Source organism: Eutrigla gurnardus, assembly GCF_963514095.1.
Source record: "Eutrigla gurnardus genome assembly, chromosome: 13".
In the NCBI taxonomy this organism is placed as follows: Eukaryota; Metazoa; Chordata; class Actinopteri; order Perciformes; family Triglidae; genus Eutrigla; species Eutrigla gurnardus.
The window spans coordinates 10710458-10724560 of record NC_139936.1 but is presented as its reverse complement, the minus strand read 5'-3'; the positions used below and the strand labels follow the sequence as shown (position 1 = coordinate 10724560).

Here is a 14103-nt window from a genome sequence, read left to right as displayed (position 1 = left end):
GGGTAAGGGACCTAGATAATACATTTTGAAAGTCACAGAGATTGGAAACCGTCTCAGTTCAGGTTCGGGACTTTCTTGGTTAAGGTGAAGGAAGGTTAGATTTCCGGCACTTCAGTTTGCTCTCTTAATTGTCTTCCATTTTCTAATCAGCCTCGAAGCTTGCCATATCTCTCATCTCTTGTTCTTCTCCTGCTGCCAAGCCTTAACATTTTTGGAACAGCTTCCATCTAACATCAGGGCCTAATGCATCTGGATGGGAGGCGCTCTCTGTGACAAATGACCTCCCAAATTACTCTGCTAGAGAAAAGACAAGGTCCCAGTCATATCTGCCAGTGTCTCTCTTTCAGTCCTTGTATCTGTCTCTCTCTCCCTTACCCCTTCTCACCATCATGCCAGGGAGAGAGAGAGAGATAGAGAGAGAGAGAGAGAGAGAGAGAGAGAGAGAGAGAGAGAGAGAGAGAGAGAGAGAGATGTGATCATCAATCGTAACCACCAATCTTTACCATCTCCTGACACTTCATCTCAGAAACCTCTCTCCACTTGATGTCTGACTGAATTAGATTAAAAGACTGATTTGTCAACCTTCCCCGATGAGCAGAGAGAGAAAATCTGAAAAACTCATTTTGGGTTCCACTCCAACACGAAAATGGACCCTGACACTTCCACGCTGTATAATGTGATAGCTCAAGCAATGTTCCACACCTTTTGTCAGATCCCATTGAACAAATGAATAAGTGATAACAGAGATGCATTCAATCATCAGGTTTTTGTGTCTATAGTTTGTCAGAAGTCTGACTTTCTATTTAGAACTAGTGCTCCAATCTGCTGCTTTGTTGGGTCAGTGAGGTAAATCACATGTAAAGGGACACAGATGGCCAATAATAACCGAGATTTATCTTTAACTTCCTTAAAGAAAACATTCCTTACGATTTAAAAAGCTGCAGTCTGAATTGTTAATTCAAATTAGGGCCTCTGACATGACAAAATAATGTTGTAACTGTAACACAAGTGCCATTCCAAAGGTGTGCTCAACTCTCTTCCAATCAAAGTAGCTAGCAGCACTAGCTCCAAGAAAAAGTCGGCAGCACTGACAGCAAGGGACTGTCGCTTCAGGCCCCCAAACCAAAGCCACTCTGCCAAAATTATCATTATGGGCGCAAACAATGAACATGGCTGTTGTTACTAGTCACAACTGTCAAGCTAATAGCTTTGGGAGGACTCCGGCGACACTTAATGAGTGCAAGGCCAACGTGTGCACAGAAAGGTAGACAGGCAGGTGGGCCTTTCAATCGATTGGTCGGCCTAACTCCCTGTCTACTGAGTGCAGTCTACAGTCCTGCAACAGCCACAGATACAGTTTATTTTGTCAGAGGATTAGACAGCATTGATTGCTGTGAGGAAAACTATAACTATAACAGAAAATACAATACAAACCCTCCCTTTTAAGTGTAAATAATACAAAAAAACATGCACAGTGTTTCTAAACAACATGGGGATATAAAGGTTTGCACGCTCACTGTAGGTCTAAATAAGTGTTTTTATATAACTACACTCAGAGTCAAACAAAGCAAGGAACAGCAGTTATCAGGTCAGGCTGTAAAAAAACCTGTTAAGTACCAGTGTCACCTGATCTCAGCAATTAAAAACACCACCAATGACCAGAACTAGGAAAATAAGCCAAAAGGCCACAAGGGACAACCATGTTGCTGTTCGGCTGCTAAATGTGTAAGGAGGCAGTTGACCACAACTTGAAAAACAAAAGGTTCATTGTTGTGAGCCACTGTTTCTTTCTGCTCTCTAGTGTCCAAAAATAAAATATTATACGGTTTTTCCTCAATTTCACATAGCTGTCAGAGGTCCAACAACACTGTTTTCGATATGCGTTGCCCCAAACCCATCCGTGGTCCTGAATTTCAGCTGTCTAAAAGTTGCTCAAATGAGCTCTGCTGAGAACAGGCTGTTTCTGTGCCTGCACCTTTAAATGCTAATGAGATCCGTCTGTCATCGCCTACTTGGAGAGCCACGGAGACGATGCCGCTTACACTAGCGGCAGCATGCGCCAGTGTTTACGGTAGATGTATCGCTATGGTTCACCTATGTGGTTCAGGTGAAGTTGCTAGGTCCCCTATGGTTGGGACAGATCCTTTTACGAGGGTCAGTGTCGAGGCAAAGCCAGCTTTGTACTGACCCTCGTTACTGAAGCAATCCGATGTGAAGTGGTAAGCACACATATAGAAGCTAACACGAACCGTAGCCGCACATTGTCATTAAAAATGAAACACATACCACTGTCTCTTCTGTTCTTCTGTAGCTGGGACATAATCTAAGCACTTATGTTGATTTGTACAACCAACAACAGAGAAATCTGAATGTCTTGCTGTGAGCGACGACATTGTGAAACACCGCTATCTCACCGCAGGACACACCGAACTTCACCTCGGTGATGAATGCCCCCTCTCGGATATCTCCTATCATCGTGCCGAGGAGTTTGGCCTACGCAAATGACTCCTTTCATTACGTAACGATGGGAGCTGAATCTGAACAGCCTGTAGGAACGCCGGTTTACCAGAGGGTGGGCTGCAGAGACCATGCAGGAGTTGCTTGTTTTCCTCATTCTGGGAGTTGGCAGGCTCAGGGAGGACCAGTTTATAGAGACCAGAGAAAACGTGTTTTTCATAATATGGGACCTTTAAAAGGAGGCTTCAAGGTTCCTCAACACGTTCCAAGAGACACATCATCGCGGTCCTCCGGCCAGCACAGTGTAATGACTTCACTGTTTTTCCTTGTCACACTTCCAAGGCTAAGACTGCAAACACACACACACACACACGCACACACAGGAACATGCTCATACACAAACACTGACACTAACACACTCACAGGCACATAATAACAGCCCATCTTTCAGCCCCTCCCTGTCATGCCTCCAGCCAAATTAGATTGTGATTGCTCTTTCCGAGGTCACTTTTAATTAAACTGAGATGAGAACATGACACGTGGGATTAAGCCCCATCCTATCACTTCAAATTATGAATTCATAACTAATACGAGAGCCTCTTGCTTTCAACCATGACCTCCATATCATTTATGCATAAGAGCAAAAGGAACTCCCCTAATTGTCTTCTTCTGCAGAGATAAAGAGCACGCCGGGGGGTTGGGGGGGGGTTCACATGTGTGTGAGTAGTTGAACACACATGAACACTGTCAGAGAGAGAGAGAGCAGGAAGTAAGAGAATATGAGGAACATCGCCCATGTCTCTAATGAACACTTTCATGGTAAATGGACTTGCATTTACATGAGTCTCTCTCGTCTTCCAACCACTCCAAGTGCTGTACATGACATGTCAACATTCACTTACTGAGATGTCAACGGCCCTTCATTGACACATTCACACACACACACACACACACATATATATATATATATAGAGAGGTATTCCATTAGATGAAGGTGAACAAGAAATCAATCCCTGATTGATTCTAGTCCAGTAAGAGACTCTTCCTTATTTCTCAAAGCATTTCCATCCGGCATGCTAACCAATCAATTAACACATTCCTGAACGTATTTTTAAACCCACTACGAAGAAGTATAATCTTGTAGATTTTGGCTGTCCCTGTGGACAAAAGCGGTAGTGTTTCCAAGCACCAGGGTCTCTTTAGAAATCTACGAATTCTACTGCAGCAGAGTCTGACAATCTGCCCTGCTCAGTCCTGGTTCTGGTTTGCCTGTGTTTCCCTTTCCTCCCTTGAGCCCGGCAATACGGCCTGGGCCTGCAGCAGCGTTGTGTTGGAGACCAGCAAAGCAGCAATCGAAGCTCTGCTTTCAAACCCAGTGGCAGCGGTGACGAGCATTAAGAATAACTGTACAGCCAGTCATCCTGCCGAGGGTTTTGTTTTGCAGGTCATGTAGAGGCATCCGCTATTACATCATTTCATAACCAGTTAAAAGTTCCTCACAGTAACTTCCAGCTAAAGATATTGGAGGAGACAGGCTTGGGCTACTGTTAACAAGGTTTTCCACTTTCCTCATTAACTGTAAAACGTGGGACCAGAAAACAACAGTTCTTACCTCAGTGATGAAAGCCTTGGCAGTAGCTGGGCTCATGAACAGCACAGCTCTGCGTAGCGTATCCCTGTAGCGATGCAGCTCTTCCACGCGCATTGTCCTAAACAGACTTGTGATCATCATGTTGATATTAGATTCCACCTTCTGAAGGGATACGTCCATTCCCTGCTGAGAGGTCCGGTCCAGAAAGTCCTCAATACCACGGATATCTGGAGAAAGAGATGTGGTGATTAAGGTATGACTGTATATTTGGGACAGGAAGATGAACATACACCTGCTCCTCCACACAGACTTAGCCACAGTGTTAAGACTGATCGGCGTTTACCCCATACTCTACGCTGGAGCTGATTGGTTACCTCTCTGCATGAATATGTTCAGTAAATATCTCAATTCTCAGGGCTGCTACGGCAATGATTCCTTGCCGTCAGTGCATTTGTATTCCTCAAATGTTATGCTTTGTATTAATCTAGCTATGGCTTGTGTTGGCACCATTGTGCATCTGTCAGTGCTGAATGTCTTCTTGAAACCTGAATACACAAAGCATGTACACATGCCCTCTGTTACACTCACACAATAGCATGAACAGAAAAGCATATGGTGGTGACTCATCCAAAGTGAGAAGCCTGTTTTTTTGCATGGTTGATCTATTGCTGTAGAAACTTCTATTGATATGGATAGACAACACTATCAATAGCAACAGGCCAAATGTCCTCTTCGATTCTCTACCACAGGATTGAGTGTGATTAACTGGCAGTAAAGTGCACGTCTGTCCGTCATTTGAGAGACGGGAGACCTCAGAGAGTCCATCACAGAGGGGTGCCAGTCCATCTTGCACCACTGGTGCAGAAGGACCGCATGCGGCAGGATTTCCTCACTCCCTTCCGAGTTGCTTACAGGATCAGGAAATCCCACGTTCACAGCGTCTGGAAAGTCTAGTCTCCAGTGTTGTAGCAGAGTGCTGCTTAAGCCTTCAAAACCAAAATGAAAATGGCCATAAGAAGTTGAGAACAATACGGAAAAAAACTATAATCTGCTTTGGGTGTGTTGACTGCATGGTCAGTGTTGTGTCTCTGTTAATCTTTTCTCCCTATACACTTATAAATGCATAATCAAATAACTTGTACTGTAGGCTATATTAATTGTTAAAAACACAAACACAGTACAGCGTGTGCTGCGGCCACTGCTGTGATACTGTTGTGTCATTCCCATAAGTGTATTGAAAAATGATGATGTACTCCAAAATTCAACATGTTTTCGTCTAAATAATTAACCTGCTTCAATCCATATTTGTTTGTGTTTAACCTTTCAAAACATTGTTTTTAACACTTTGTTTTCTGTCTCCAGGGCTGCAGACCTGATTGGATTAGATCTCCTCTCCCATAGCATGGTGTTGTGGCTTTTGGTTTCTTTTCTTTGTTTTACAGCACATCAACATGCAGCACATTTTCATACATCCACTCCCTAAACTACCCACTTCACAGATTCCTACCATCCATTCTTTGACTTATTTTGACTGATATTTTGGTTAATAAGTCATTTTTATCTGTTCAGTATACCCGCGTGTCTCGTGAGTTTTAGAGCCGGGGCTGTGACACTTATTTAAAAAATGTAATTTAACAGAATAACTCCATGGGTAATTTCTCATCAAACATACGACCAAAGTTAGAATGGAATGTTCTCACATTTAAATCTCACAATGGTCAAACCAGAAGTGACACATTTCAAACAAACCTTTATCCCAATCCACATTGTTTTCAGTCAAATATGGATTCTTTAATTCCAGCTATGTTGTTATATGTACGAATATCAGTCATACCTTAATATGTTTATTCTTCCTAAGAGAACAAAAGTCACTCTAAACAGTCTGAGATAAAAGTAAAAAACCATTGTAATTATCTCTATTACGTAGGGATGCACCGATCCGACTTGTTCGGTCCGGATACCGATTTCCTTACTAAACATTAATTTACATTTAAAACAAAATTAAGACATTTACTGAAGAAACATTCTAATAGTTATAATTCTAATTCCTTGTCATTCAGAGACCATATACATGTGCATAAATATGAAAGTGTATGTGCAATAATTTATGGAGGAGTCACAATATACCATCGTTATTTATGTTTCTGATGTGAGAATCTGTTTGTAGGTGCTCATCACATGGATTCTTACAGGTCGACTCATTCTTATGTTGACAAAACTCAGACTCAAACTCACTGTGTGTGTATGTGTGTGTGTGTGTGTGTGTGTGTGTGTGTGTGTGTGTGTGTGTGTGTGTGTGTCAGCCCCGCCCCTCGTGAAACAGACAGAGAGGAGAGACGCCGGATGAAGCGGTGTGCCCGTTAATTACACTAAACCACAGTACAGAGATGTGTGTTTCTTTTTTTTTCGGCTTAGGTGCAGTGATAAACGCTTACATTAGAGAAAACATTGATTAAAAAAAAAAAAAACTAGATCTGCTACTGGATCGGTACACCCCTACATTAAGAGTAATTTTGGTATGATAACAAAATCAGGAAGCTTGTGTCAGTAAATGTACTGTCTGGACTTCTCAATTCTTAATGAGCTAGGTCAAGGTAATCCTAATTAAGGCACTTTGGTTGAGACCACTGCTAATGATGTTGGAGGATGTGTGTGTGTGTGTGTGTGTGTGTGTGTGTGTGTGTGTGTGTGTGTATTTTGAGTGAGTGTGTGTCTGTGTGTGGTTATGTAAAGTAGTTATGTAAAGCAACTACCTAATGATGTAGTTGATATGGAAAATGGATGACACTGCCGTCATTGCCGGTGTCATGACTGAGCAATTAACAGGATTGATTAGACTTGTTAAGAGCCAGAGGGTTGAGGCGATGGCTTGATTGCATCAATGCCGAATTTCCGAGGTTTGAAAACGCATCAAGAGGAGAGACGGCATGCAACGGCATCGATTCAGGACGAGATTCATTTAGGAAGAAGACAAACAAAATCCCGTACGCACACATACATTCTAACATTATCAAGCAGGCTGTGAGCTCAGAGGATTAAGCAAGGACAGTTTTTTTTTTTTTAAATGTGTGTGTCATGTAACAGAGTGACACTTTTTCCCACACCGAGGAGATTAAGGACTGTTGTCAGTCTTTCACCAACAACGTGACATGGCGAGGAAGGACACGACAGCAACGTTTGTTGAGGATTTCTCGGGATGTCTTCTACATTTTCCTTTCCCACAAATACACACAGCAACACATAAAACATATGAGTCAAATATGGTGGTACTCTTGTTGTATCTTGTGTTATGATTCGGGAGGTAGATGAGCAAACACAGATAACGAGATGGCGTCTTTAATGGCCAAACAACACAGCTCTAATCCGTGCAGCAGCAGCACTGAGTTATCAAGCCACTCACATCTAATTACCATTATTAACTAGCGGAAATAATAATTTGTAGTAATCACTGCTTAACTACAATTTTATTGGCAAGGCAATCATTATCACCTGTGCTGTGGCTCCTAATGAGCTACGTACAAATTAGTTGTAAAAATCACATGTCCATCCATCCATACAGTACACACACAGGCTGATAAAAGTGTAAGATATGCAGTTACGTAAGCAATGTAGCCCTTACATAACTTTAAAGGGTCAACTAGAACCATTGGTTTTTACCCAGGACACAAACACCACTCTCCTGGGTAAAAGTCCTGTGTTTGTTTGAACCGCCGATTGCCCCCAACTGCCTCCCCAAGTGCAATTTGTCCCTCTCTATATAACCTGACTTTTACTTTTACTCTCGCCATAACTCAACTGAGGTTAATTTCAATCATCTTCTTTTTTTTTTACCCACATGAAAAATAAAATGTCTGTGCTTTAGTTTACCGCTTTCATCCCAACGAAACCTAAATCACATTTTCACTCACATCGTCTCCTATTCAAATCAATACGCACCAGAGCAACACACTCAGGAAGATATATTGGAGCACAAACACATACTTTATGAACATTAACGCACAGAACTCGCTCCGCACTTTTACCACTCAAAGCAGATTTAAACGGAGTTCTTAAATCTCCATATTTAGCTTAGAACAGCTTCTGCCATTCATAATCAATGGTGGCAGGCTACGTAAACATTTTACCTCGCCTCAGACAGTCTGTCTGATTTATGTTCGCTATGCTAACGAAAGCTTTGTAAATCAACAGAATCAAAAAGCTTTTGTCATCAGAGCAAGACGAAATTAAATGTGAAGAACACAAAGAGCAGAATACTCAGCTGCTTATTGTTATGCATGTAATTCTTGTCCTTGTTTTACGTCTCTGATCATTTGTTTCACTCCAGTTTCCACAAGTACGTGCTTACAAATTTGCCCGCACGTCTGCAAACTTTTGTCTTTGCTTGTCACATCTGCCTATTTTACTGGCTGTATTATAGGCCGCCAGGTAGCTGCTAATCCACCTGTCAGCCATTCGCTCTGTCTGCTTACCTGCTGACTGACTAGAAGGTCGCTCTGACGTTATTTGCATCCATTCCCAATCCTTTCCCCACACTGGCTTATGGTCCAGGTTTGTCTAAAACATTCATCCTGCTCCACTCCGTGAGAAGCTTAAAAAATAAACCGGTCTCACTCTATACAGCTCATCAAAGTCACTCATTTTGACTTTGTTAAGATAATGTGAAACATACTAAGATGCATACAGGCTATGAACCATCATTAAAGACTAACCTAATACCCACCCACCAATGGTATACTTAAGGTGATCCTTAGTAAAGAGATCAGCTACTATGATGTGTGAGATATTCAGTGTCGGAATGTTTTATGTTCTCCACTAGGGGGGAAAAAGGATTAAAAAAAAACAACTAATTGACTTTCAAATTTTGATATATTTTTGGTCCAATTTTACACACTAATAGTCAAAAGCATCCTCATTTCTGCCATTAGAGTTCGGTTGACTTCCTGCCTGCTGTCGTTCAAACGACAAGGCCTGAGCATGTACTCCCCACTGCTGAGCGGATCATTGGCTGTCAGCTGCTTTCCATCAAGTAGCTTCAGAATGCCATAGCGGATGAAAAGACGGTTAAAATTTCCACCGACCTTGCTCTGCCCAGGCGACCATCTGTTTGAGAAGCATTCCTCGGGGGGGACGGTGCCGGTCCATTAACACCATGATCAACCATCACCTCAACAGCTTTTTCCCAAGTGGTCACCTTAGTCTACCACTCCCCCCAAGTCTACCATGCAAAGACATACTGTGCATCCCCACGGTCCCACGCCTACTTCATCCTTGTCTAATGGAGATGACTGTATTACTGCTGCCATGCTATTCCCTGCCACTGAAGTGCAACCGTTTTAAAAACAACCCCTAGAAACTCTCTATGACCCTGAGTAACTTCAGGTGTTGTACCCTAAACTGTCACTTCATAGTTTCTAACACAAGATATCATATTTGATTTACACATGCTACGATGATTCATTCCTCTTTGTCTGCCTTTCATAATAAAGCTCCAGTCATGACTCCTTTGGTTGCTTCTTAAAGCACCTTCTTCCCACCTTCCAATATTCCACCATGGATTATTGCTTTTCAAGTGTGGAAATGAATATGTCTTTGGCAAAGAACACTCTACCAACTGGGATGGTTTCCATAGCTTCTTATAAACAAGGTTGCTGTTTGTATGGTACGGTGCTGTGTCCCTTTCCCCTCTATCCTTTCTACCCTCCGCGTCCCTGGCTCAAAGTGAATGCTAGAGTTAATGTAGTGTAGCAGCCAACAGCATGCAGGGATTTTCACCTGCATGTGCCGACCAGCTCAGTGGCACTCTGCGTTAAGAAACCCCAACTCATCTCTCCCCTGCTTTATTTCCCCTCAATCCTCTCTCTCCCCTCGACTTTTCATCCAGAACCTCCCTCTTTTCCCCACGTTTGCTTTGTGTTCTCTTGGTATGTGTGTATGTATGTATGTATGTATGTATACAGTATATATATATATATATCAAAATAAGCTACAAAATAAAACCTCTTCTGTTGCTATAATCAATGGAAAGGTTATGCATTTCTGCCGCTATTTAACTTTTAATGGGAAATAAAAGATTGGAATTCTTAAAAATGCAGTTGTTGGAGCATGCACTGAGAATACCCCCTTAGAGGGAGGATGGGCAAGAGAAAACATTGATATGAACTTTGTACTGTGAATAAATGCAAGGGGCCAACAGTTAAAAAAGGAGGTGTTAACACGTCCGGTATTAGAGGAGTGCCAAGTAAGGGGTAAACATCAAACATCTGCAAATGAGATTCAGCCCATGTAACTCCCTGGTTGTCCGTCAGAGCCTCCCTGCTCCTCTGTTCACCCTCTCGCCTTCCCTCTGCATCACTTACGAATCTTCCCCACCTTCAAATAATAAAGCAAATACCAAACTTTGGGGTTGTACACTTTTTCTCTACGTCTAACTTTACAGTTTGAGGCATTTCTCCTTCCCATCCCTCGGCTCTGTTTCAACCTTCCCCTCCTTGCCCAAGGCATTTGAAGCCTGGGCTTGTAACTTATGTAAGGAAGCTATTGAGGTAGTGATTTTAAAACAAGGCACTGTCCATCCATCCATACTATTACAGCTTGATGACCAGACACCAGCTTTTCCCCGTGACTGGTGCTTGTTTTCCAGCAGGGAATGAAGCTTGTTTGCCCATTGTCCATATCATAAAGTGAGTTTCTTTGTGCCGTGGGATTTTTTGATATTTTTGCAGACATATATTAGTTTCACTCAAGTGTCAAGGCGAGCTGAAGGAGGAGTGGGGTAAGGTAAGTGTGACCTTGTGTGACCTGATAGCATGACAACTTGGGCAGAGGCCAAAGTGTGTAGAGTATATTTCAATAGATGGTGGTACACTGGAGGTTTTTATAACTGTTCTAACGTGTTTGGTATTGTTTTAGGAATGTTGAACTACTGGCATGGAGTAATACATTTCAGCTTGGAAATGAAAAGTCAATATCAGAGTTGCAGGTTACCTCCCTGTTTAACAACTCTTAAAGAGAAAACTCAAATGATTGCATAAGAGCTGCTGCTGCCGAGTGGGTTCGGTGTTGAGCTGCAACGAATGAATTCTTCTCATATATAGCAGGTCAATTTAATATTTAATCTAAGTACTCACCCCGTAGAACTTTATACCTGCTTATTTTACAACATGGGACAGTTAACAGTGGATATAATTAGGCTGTATTGACTCAGACCAAGTGAAAACTTGTTTTTGAAGGAACCATATTTCCCAACTCATTTTCAGAGAAGCATCATAGAAAGAAGAAAAACAATTATAATTTTCAGTACAGATGTATTTATGTGCAGCTACATCTCATGCTATATCCACCCTGTTCTGCTGTTAGAGCAACATCCTTATCTGTTTGCTTTGTCTTTCCCCTCAGCCTTTTACCTCTGGCTATCCTTATCCCTGCCCCGGGCGTTTCACTGTTGTATGGCTCAAAGGCAGTGGTTCTTAAAATATGGATTGAGCCTCGGAATGGAAGGCAGGCCTGTTTCTCGTAAGCCTGGGCCTCGAAAATGAAATCATCAGCTGAAGTAATGGCTGAACATGTTCAAGTACGCAGCTCTAGGGATGTGAACTTAAACTTCGGAAGTTTACCTCCATAAAGGAAATAAAATGCTTTCGGCCCTGAAGCACATTTCTATCTAAATGGTCTATTCCTTTAGATCTAATTGACACTCTCTGTTTATCACTCTTTTACTTTATTTCCCCCCTTCTCTTCCTCTCTCTTCCTATCTTTTCTTTCAAAGCTGCAGGCCTAACATTCCCAGACTCCCCGCGGAGAGCTTAACCAACACTTGTTAAAAATCAACACTATAAAAGCCTTGGCACCTTTCAGGTGAACATCTTCACTAGAACTCCAAATCTTCTCCATTATTTAGTCCCCCCCCACACACACATCTCCCCACAGCCTCTTCTCTGACTTTCACAAACCTTCTCTCTACTTCCCTCAGCTCCCTTCTTTCTTCTCTTTTTCCTACTTTAATAGCCTATTTTGATCTCGACCTTCCAATGCCCGAGCTGCTTTGACACGAAAGGATTTTGGTCACAAAAACATTATACTCCCAAACAAGTGACAACCTTCAATTGACCACTGGATTCCCACAATACTGTGCAACACGGTAGGATGGTTGAGGTGACCGACCAAGGGATGTTTAAATTGCCCCCTGAGTTGCAGCATGAATTGAGAGTGGTATATCAAAATGAAGGCTAAAAGTGAGAGAACTTCTTCCCATAATTCCTTTCATTTATGGGTGGCTGCTCGCTCTCTGTCCTGACAGAGAATTCTGAGGTTTATCACAATCCCAAACTTGAGAATTTCCGGCTTTACGGAAAAAGAAGTTTAGCTTCTTTGGGTTTGTCTTATAAAATGTCTTGGCAGCAGTCTGCCGCACCATTAAATGCTGTTATATCGTCATCTCTCTCTCCGCTTTCTCCCTCTCGCTCTCATCTTTTCATTGCTAAAGACATTTCACCTCCAGTGCCCTCCACGGATATAAACTACAACTCTGGGGTCACGTGTTTATAAAAGGTTTTACACCCTTTCCAGTTGTTTTTCTGTTTATCTGCCTTCCTGACTGCCTCATACTCTGCCCTACAGAAATCTGCTATGCCTTTAGATCTCTGTCCCCATCCCCTCTCTGCTTGGCTGTTGCTGTTTTCCCTTATACATTTGCAATCTCTTTTATCTCTTCTTCTCTCTTGCTCTCTGAACAATTTTACTCTGGAGGAGACAGAGTAAGACATGTGCTCCCCGTATAAAGCTTGTCGACCTTTGGTGTTTGGCTCATGAGTGTACTTGTTTGCCGCCCTTCCTCTGAATATGCCTTTATCATCAACTTTCCCACGTCTCTCTTGGCACAGCTTTTATGTATTTTTCACCTCCTCTTTCACCTCCCACCAGCTTTCCCCCCTGCAGCGTTTCTGGGCTACACTATCGCTAAAAAAAAGATATCCATCTATGCATCCATCCCTCATCATTCCTTGTTCTCATTCCGTTGACTCTATAAACGATTTCATGCTCGTCGACGTCTTCATGCTCTCCCTTCCAATTATTTCTCCCTCAGGCAATTCTGGACACCTGCAGTGTAATGCAAAGTATTGTGTGGGACATATTAAGTCTGTAACTTCAAAGTAAGTACAGTTTCAGGAAAAAAGATCAAGTTGGACAAAATTATGTTTTTTTATATTCTTAAACAGAAAACCATTTTTTAGTCGTGTAAATTATGATTATTGCTCTTTTGTTCCTTAATATTTTGTAAATATTCTGAATCATTTTATGTCTGACCAATGTTTTATGTTGCTCTCTGTATTACAAAGTTATTACCAAGATAAAAAAAAAAAACGGATTGACAAAGAGCTGTGACACTGTTCACGCAAAAAAAAAAAAGTTGGTTAACTTTTCTATAGGGTTAGGCTGGGCATTTACCTAAAGTGAGTCTTTTCAAATCGAAACCTTGACATTCAGTATCTTCACACTTAAAAGTGATCCATTTAAGTTAAAAATCTGATTTTCCGTGCGCAGTTGGCGGAGTGGTTAGAGCGCATGCCATGTACGAACGTACATACCCAGCCGACCCCGGTTCGAATCCCGGCCGGAGGTCCTTTGCTGCATGTCACATCCCCTCTCTCTCCTCATGTTTCCAATCTATCCACTGCTAATAAAAGGCGTCTATGCCTCAAAAAAATCTAAAAAAAAAAAGAAAATCTGATTTTCCATCCATCTCTCATTAAGCAACAGCATATGCATGAACCATTTCTGTATTCTGCACCATTTCATTCTTTTTTCTTTCTTTTTGTTATTACCCTTTTCACTGCTCTTTAAAATGTTCACCCCTATCTGCCATGTCATGTTTTTGTCTTTTCCAGCTCCACAAAGAAGCAGATATAAGAGGCAGACACTCTCTTCACTGTGACATCGGCAGGCACAATACGGTACACACACTTCTCCTTTGTATGAACCCATCAGAGGTTGGCATTTTCACACTATTCACTGTGACGGGGAGAAAAAAAGGAAGGACAAAAAGAGGAGTTTTCCCA

At 42.0% G+C, this 14103-nt stretch overlaps 1 protein-coding gene across 2 annotated transcripts in view; it reads right to left on the bottom strand.

Annotated features, from left to right (window-relative positions):
* Positions 1–14103, bottom strand: part of grid2 (glutamate receptor, ionotropic, delta 2) — a 396313-nt gene that overhangs the window by 151853 nt on the left and 230357 nt on the right. For both annotated transcript variants that reach the window (XM_084025430.1, XM_084025431.1), the window contains exon 4: positions 4070–4275. In XM_084025430.1, coding sequence (XP_083881556.1) covers positions 4070–4275 — 206 coding nt within the window. The remainder of the gene's footprint in view (positions 1–4069; positions 4276–14103) is intronic.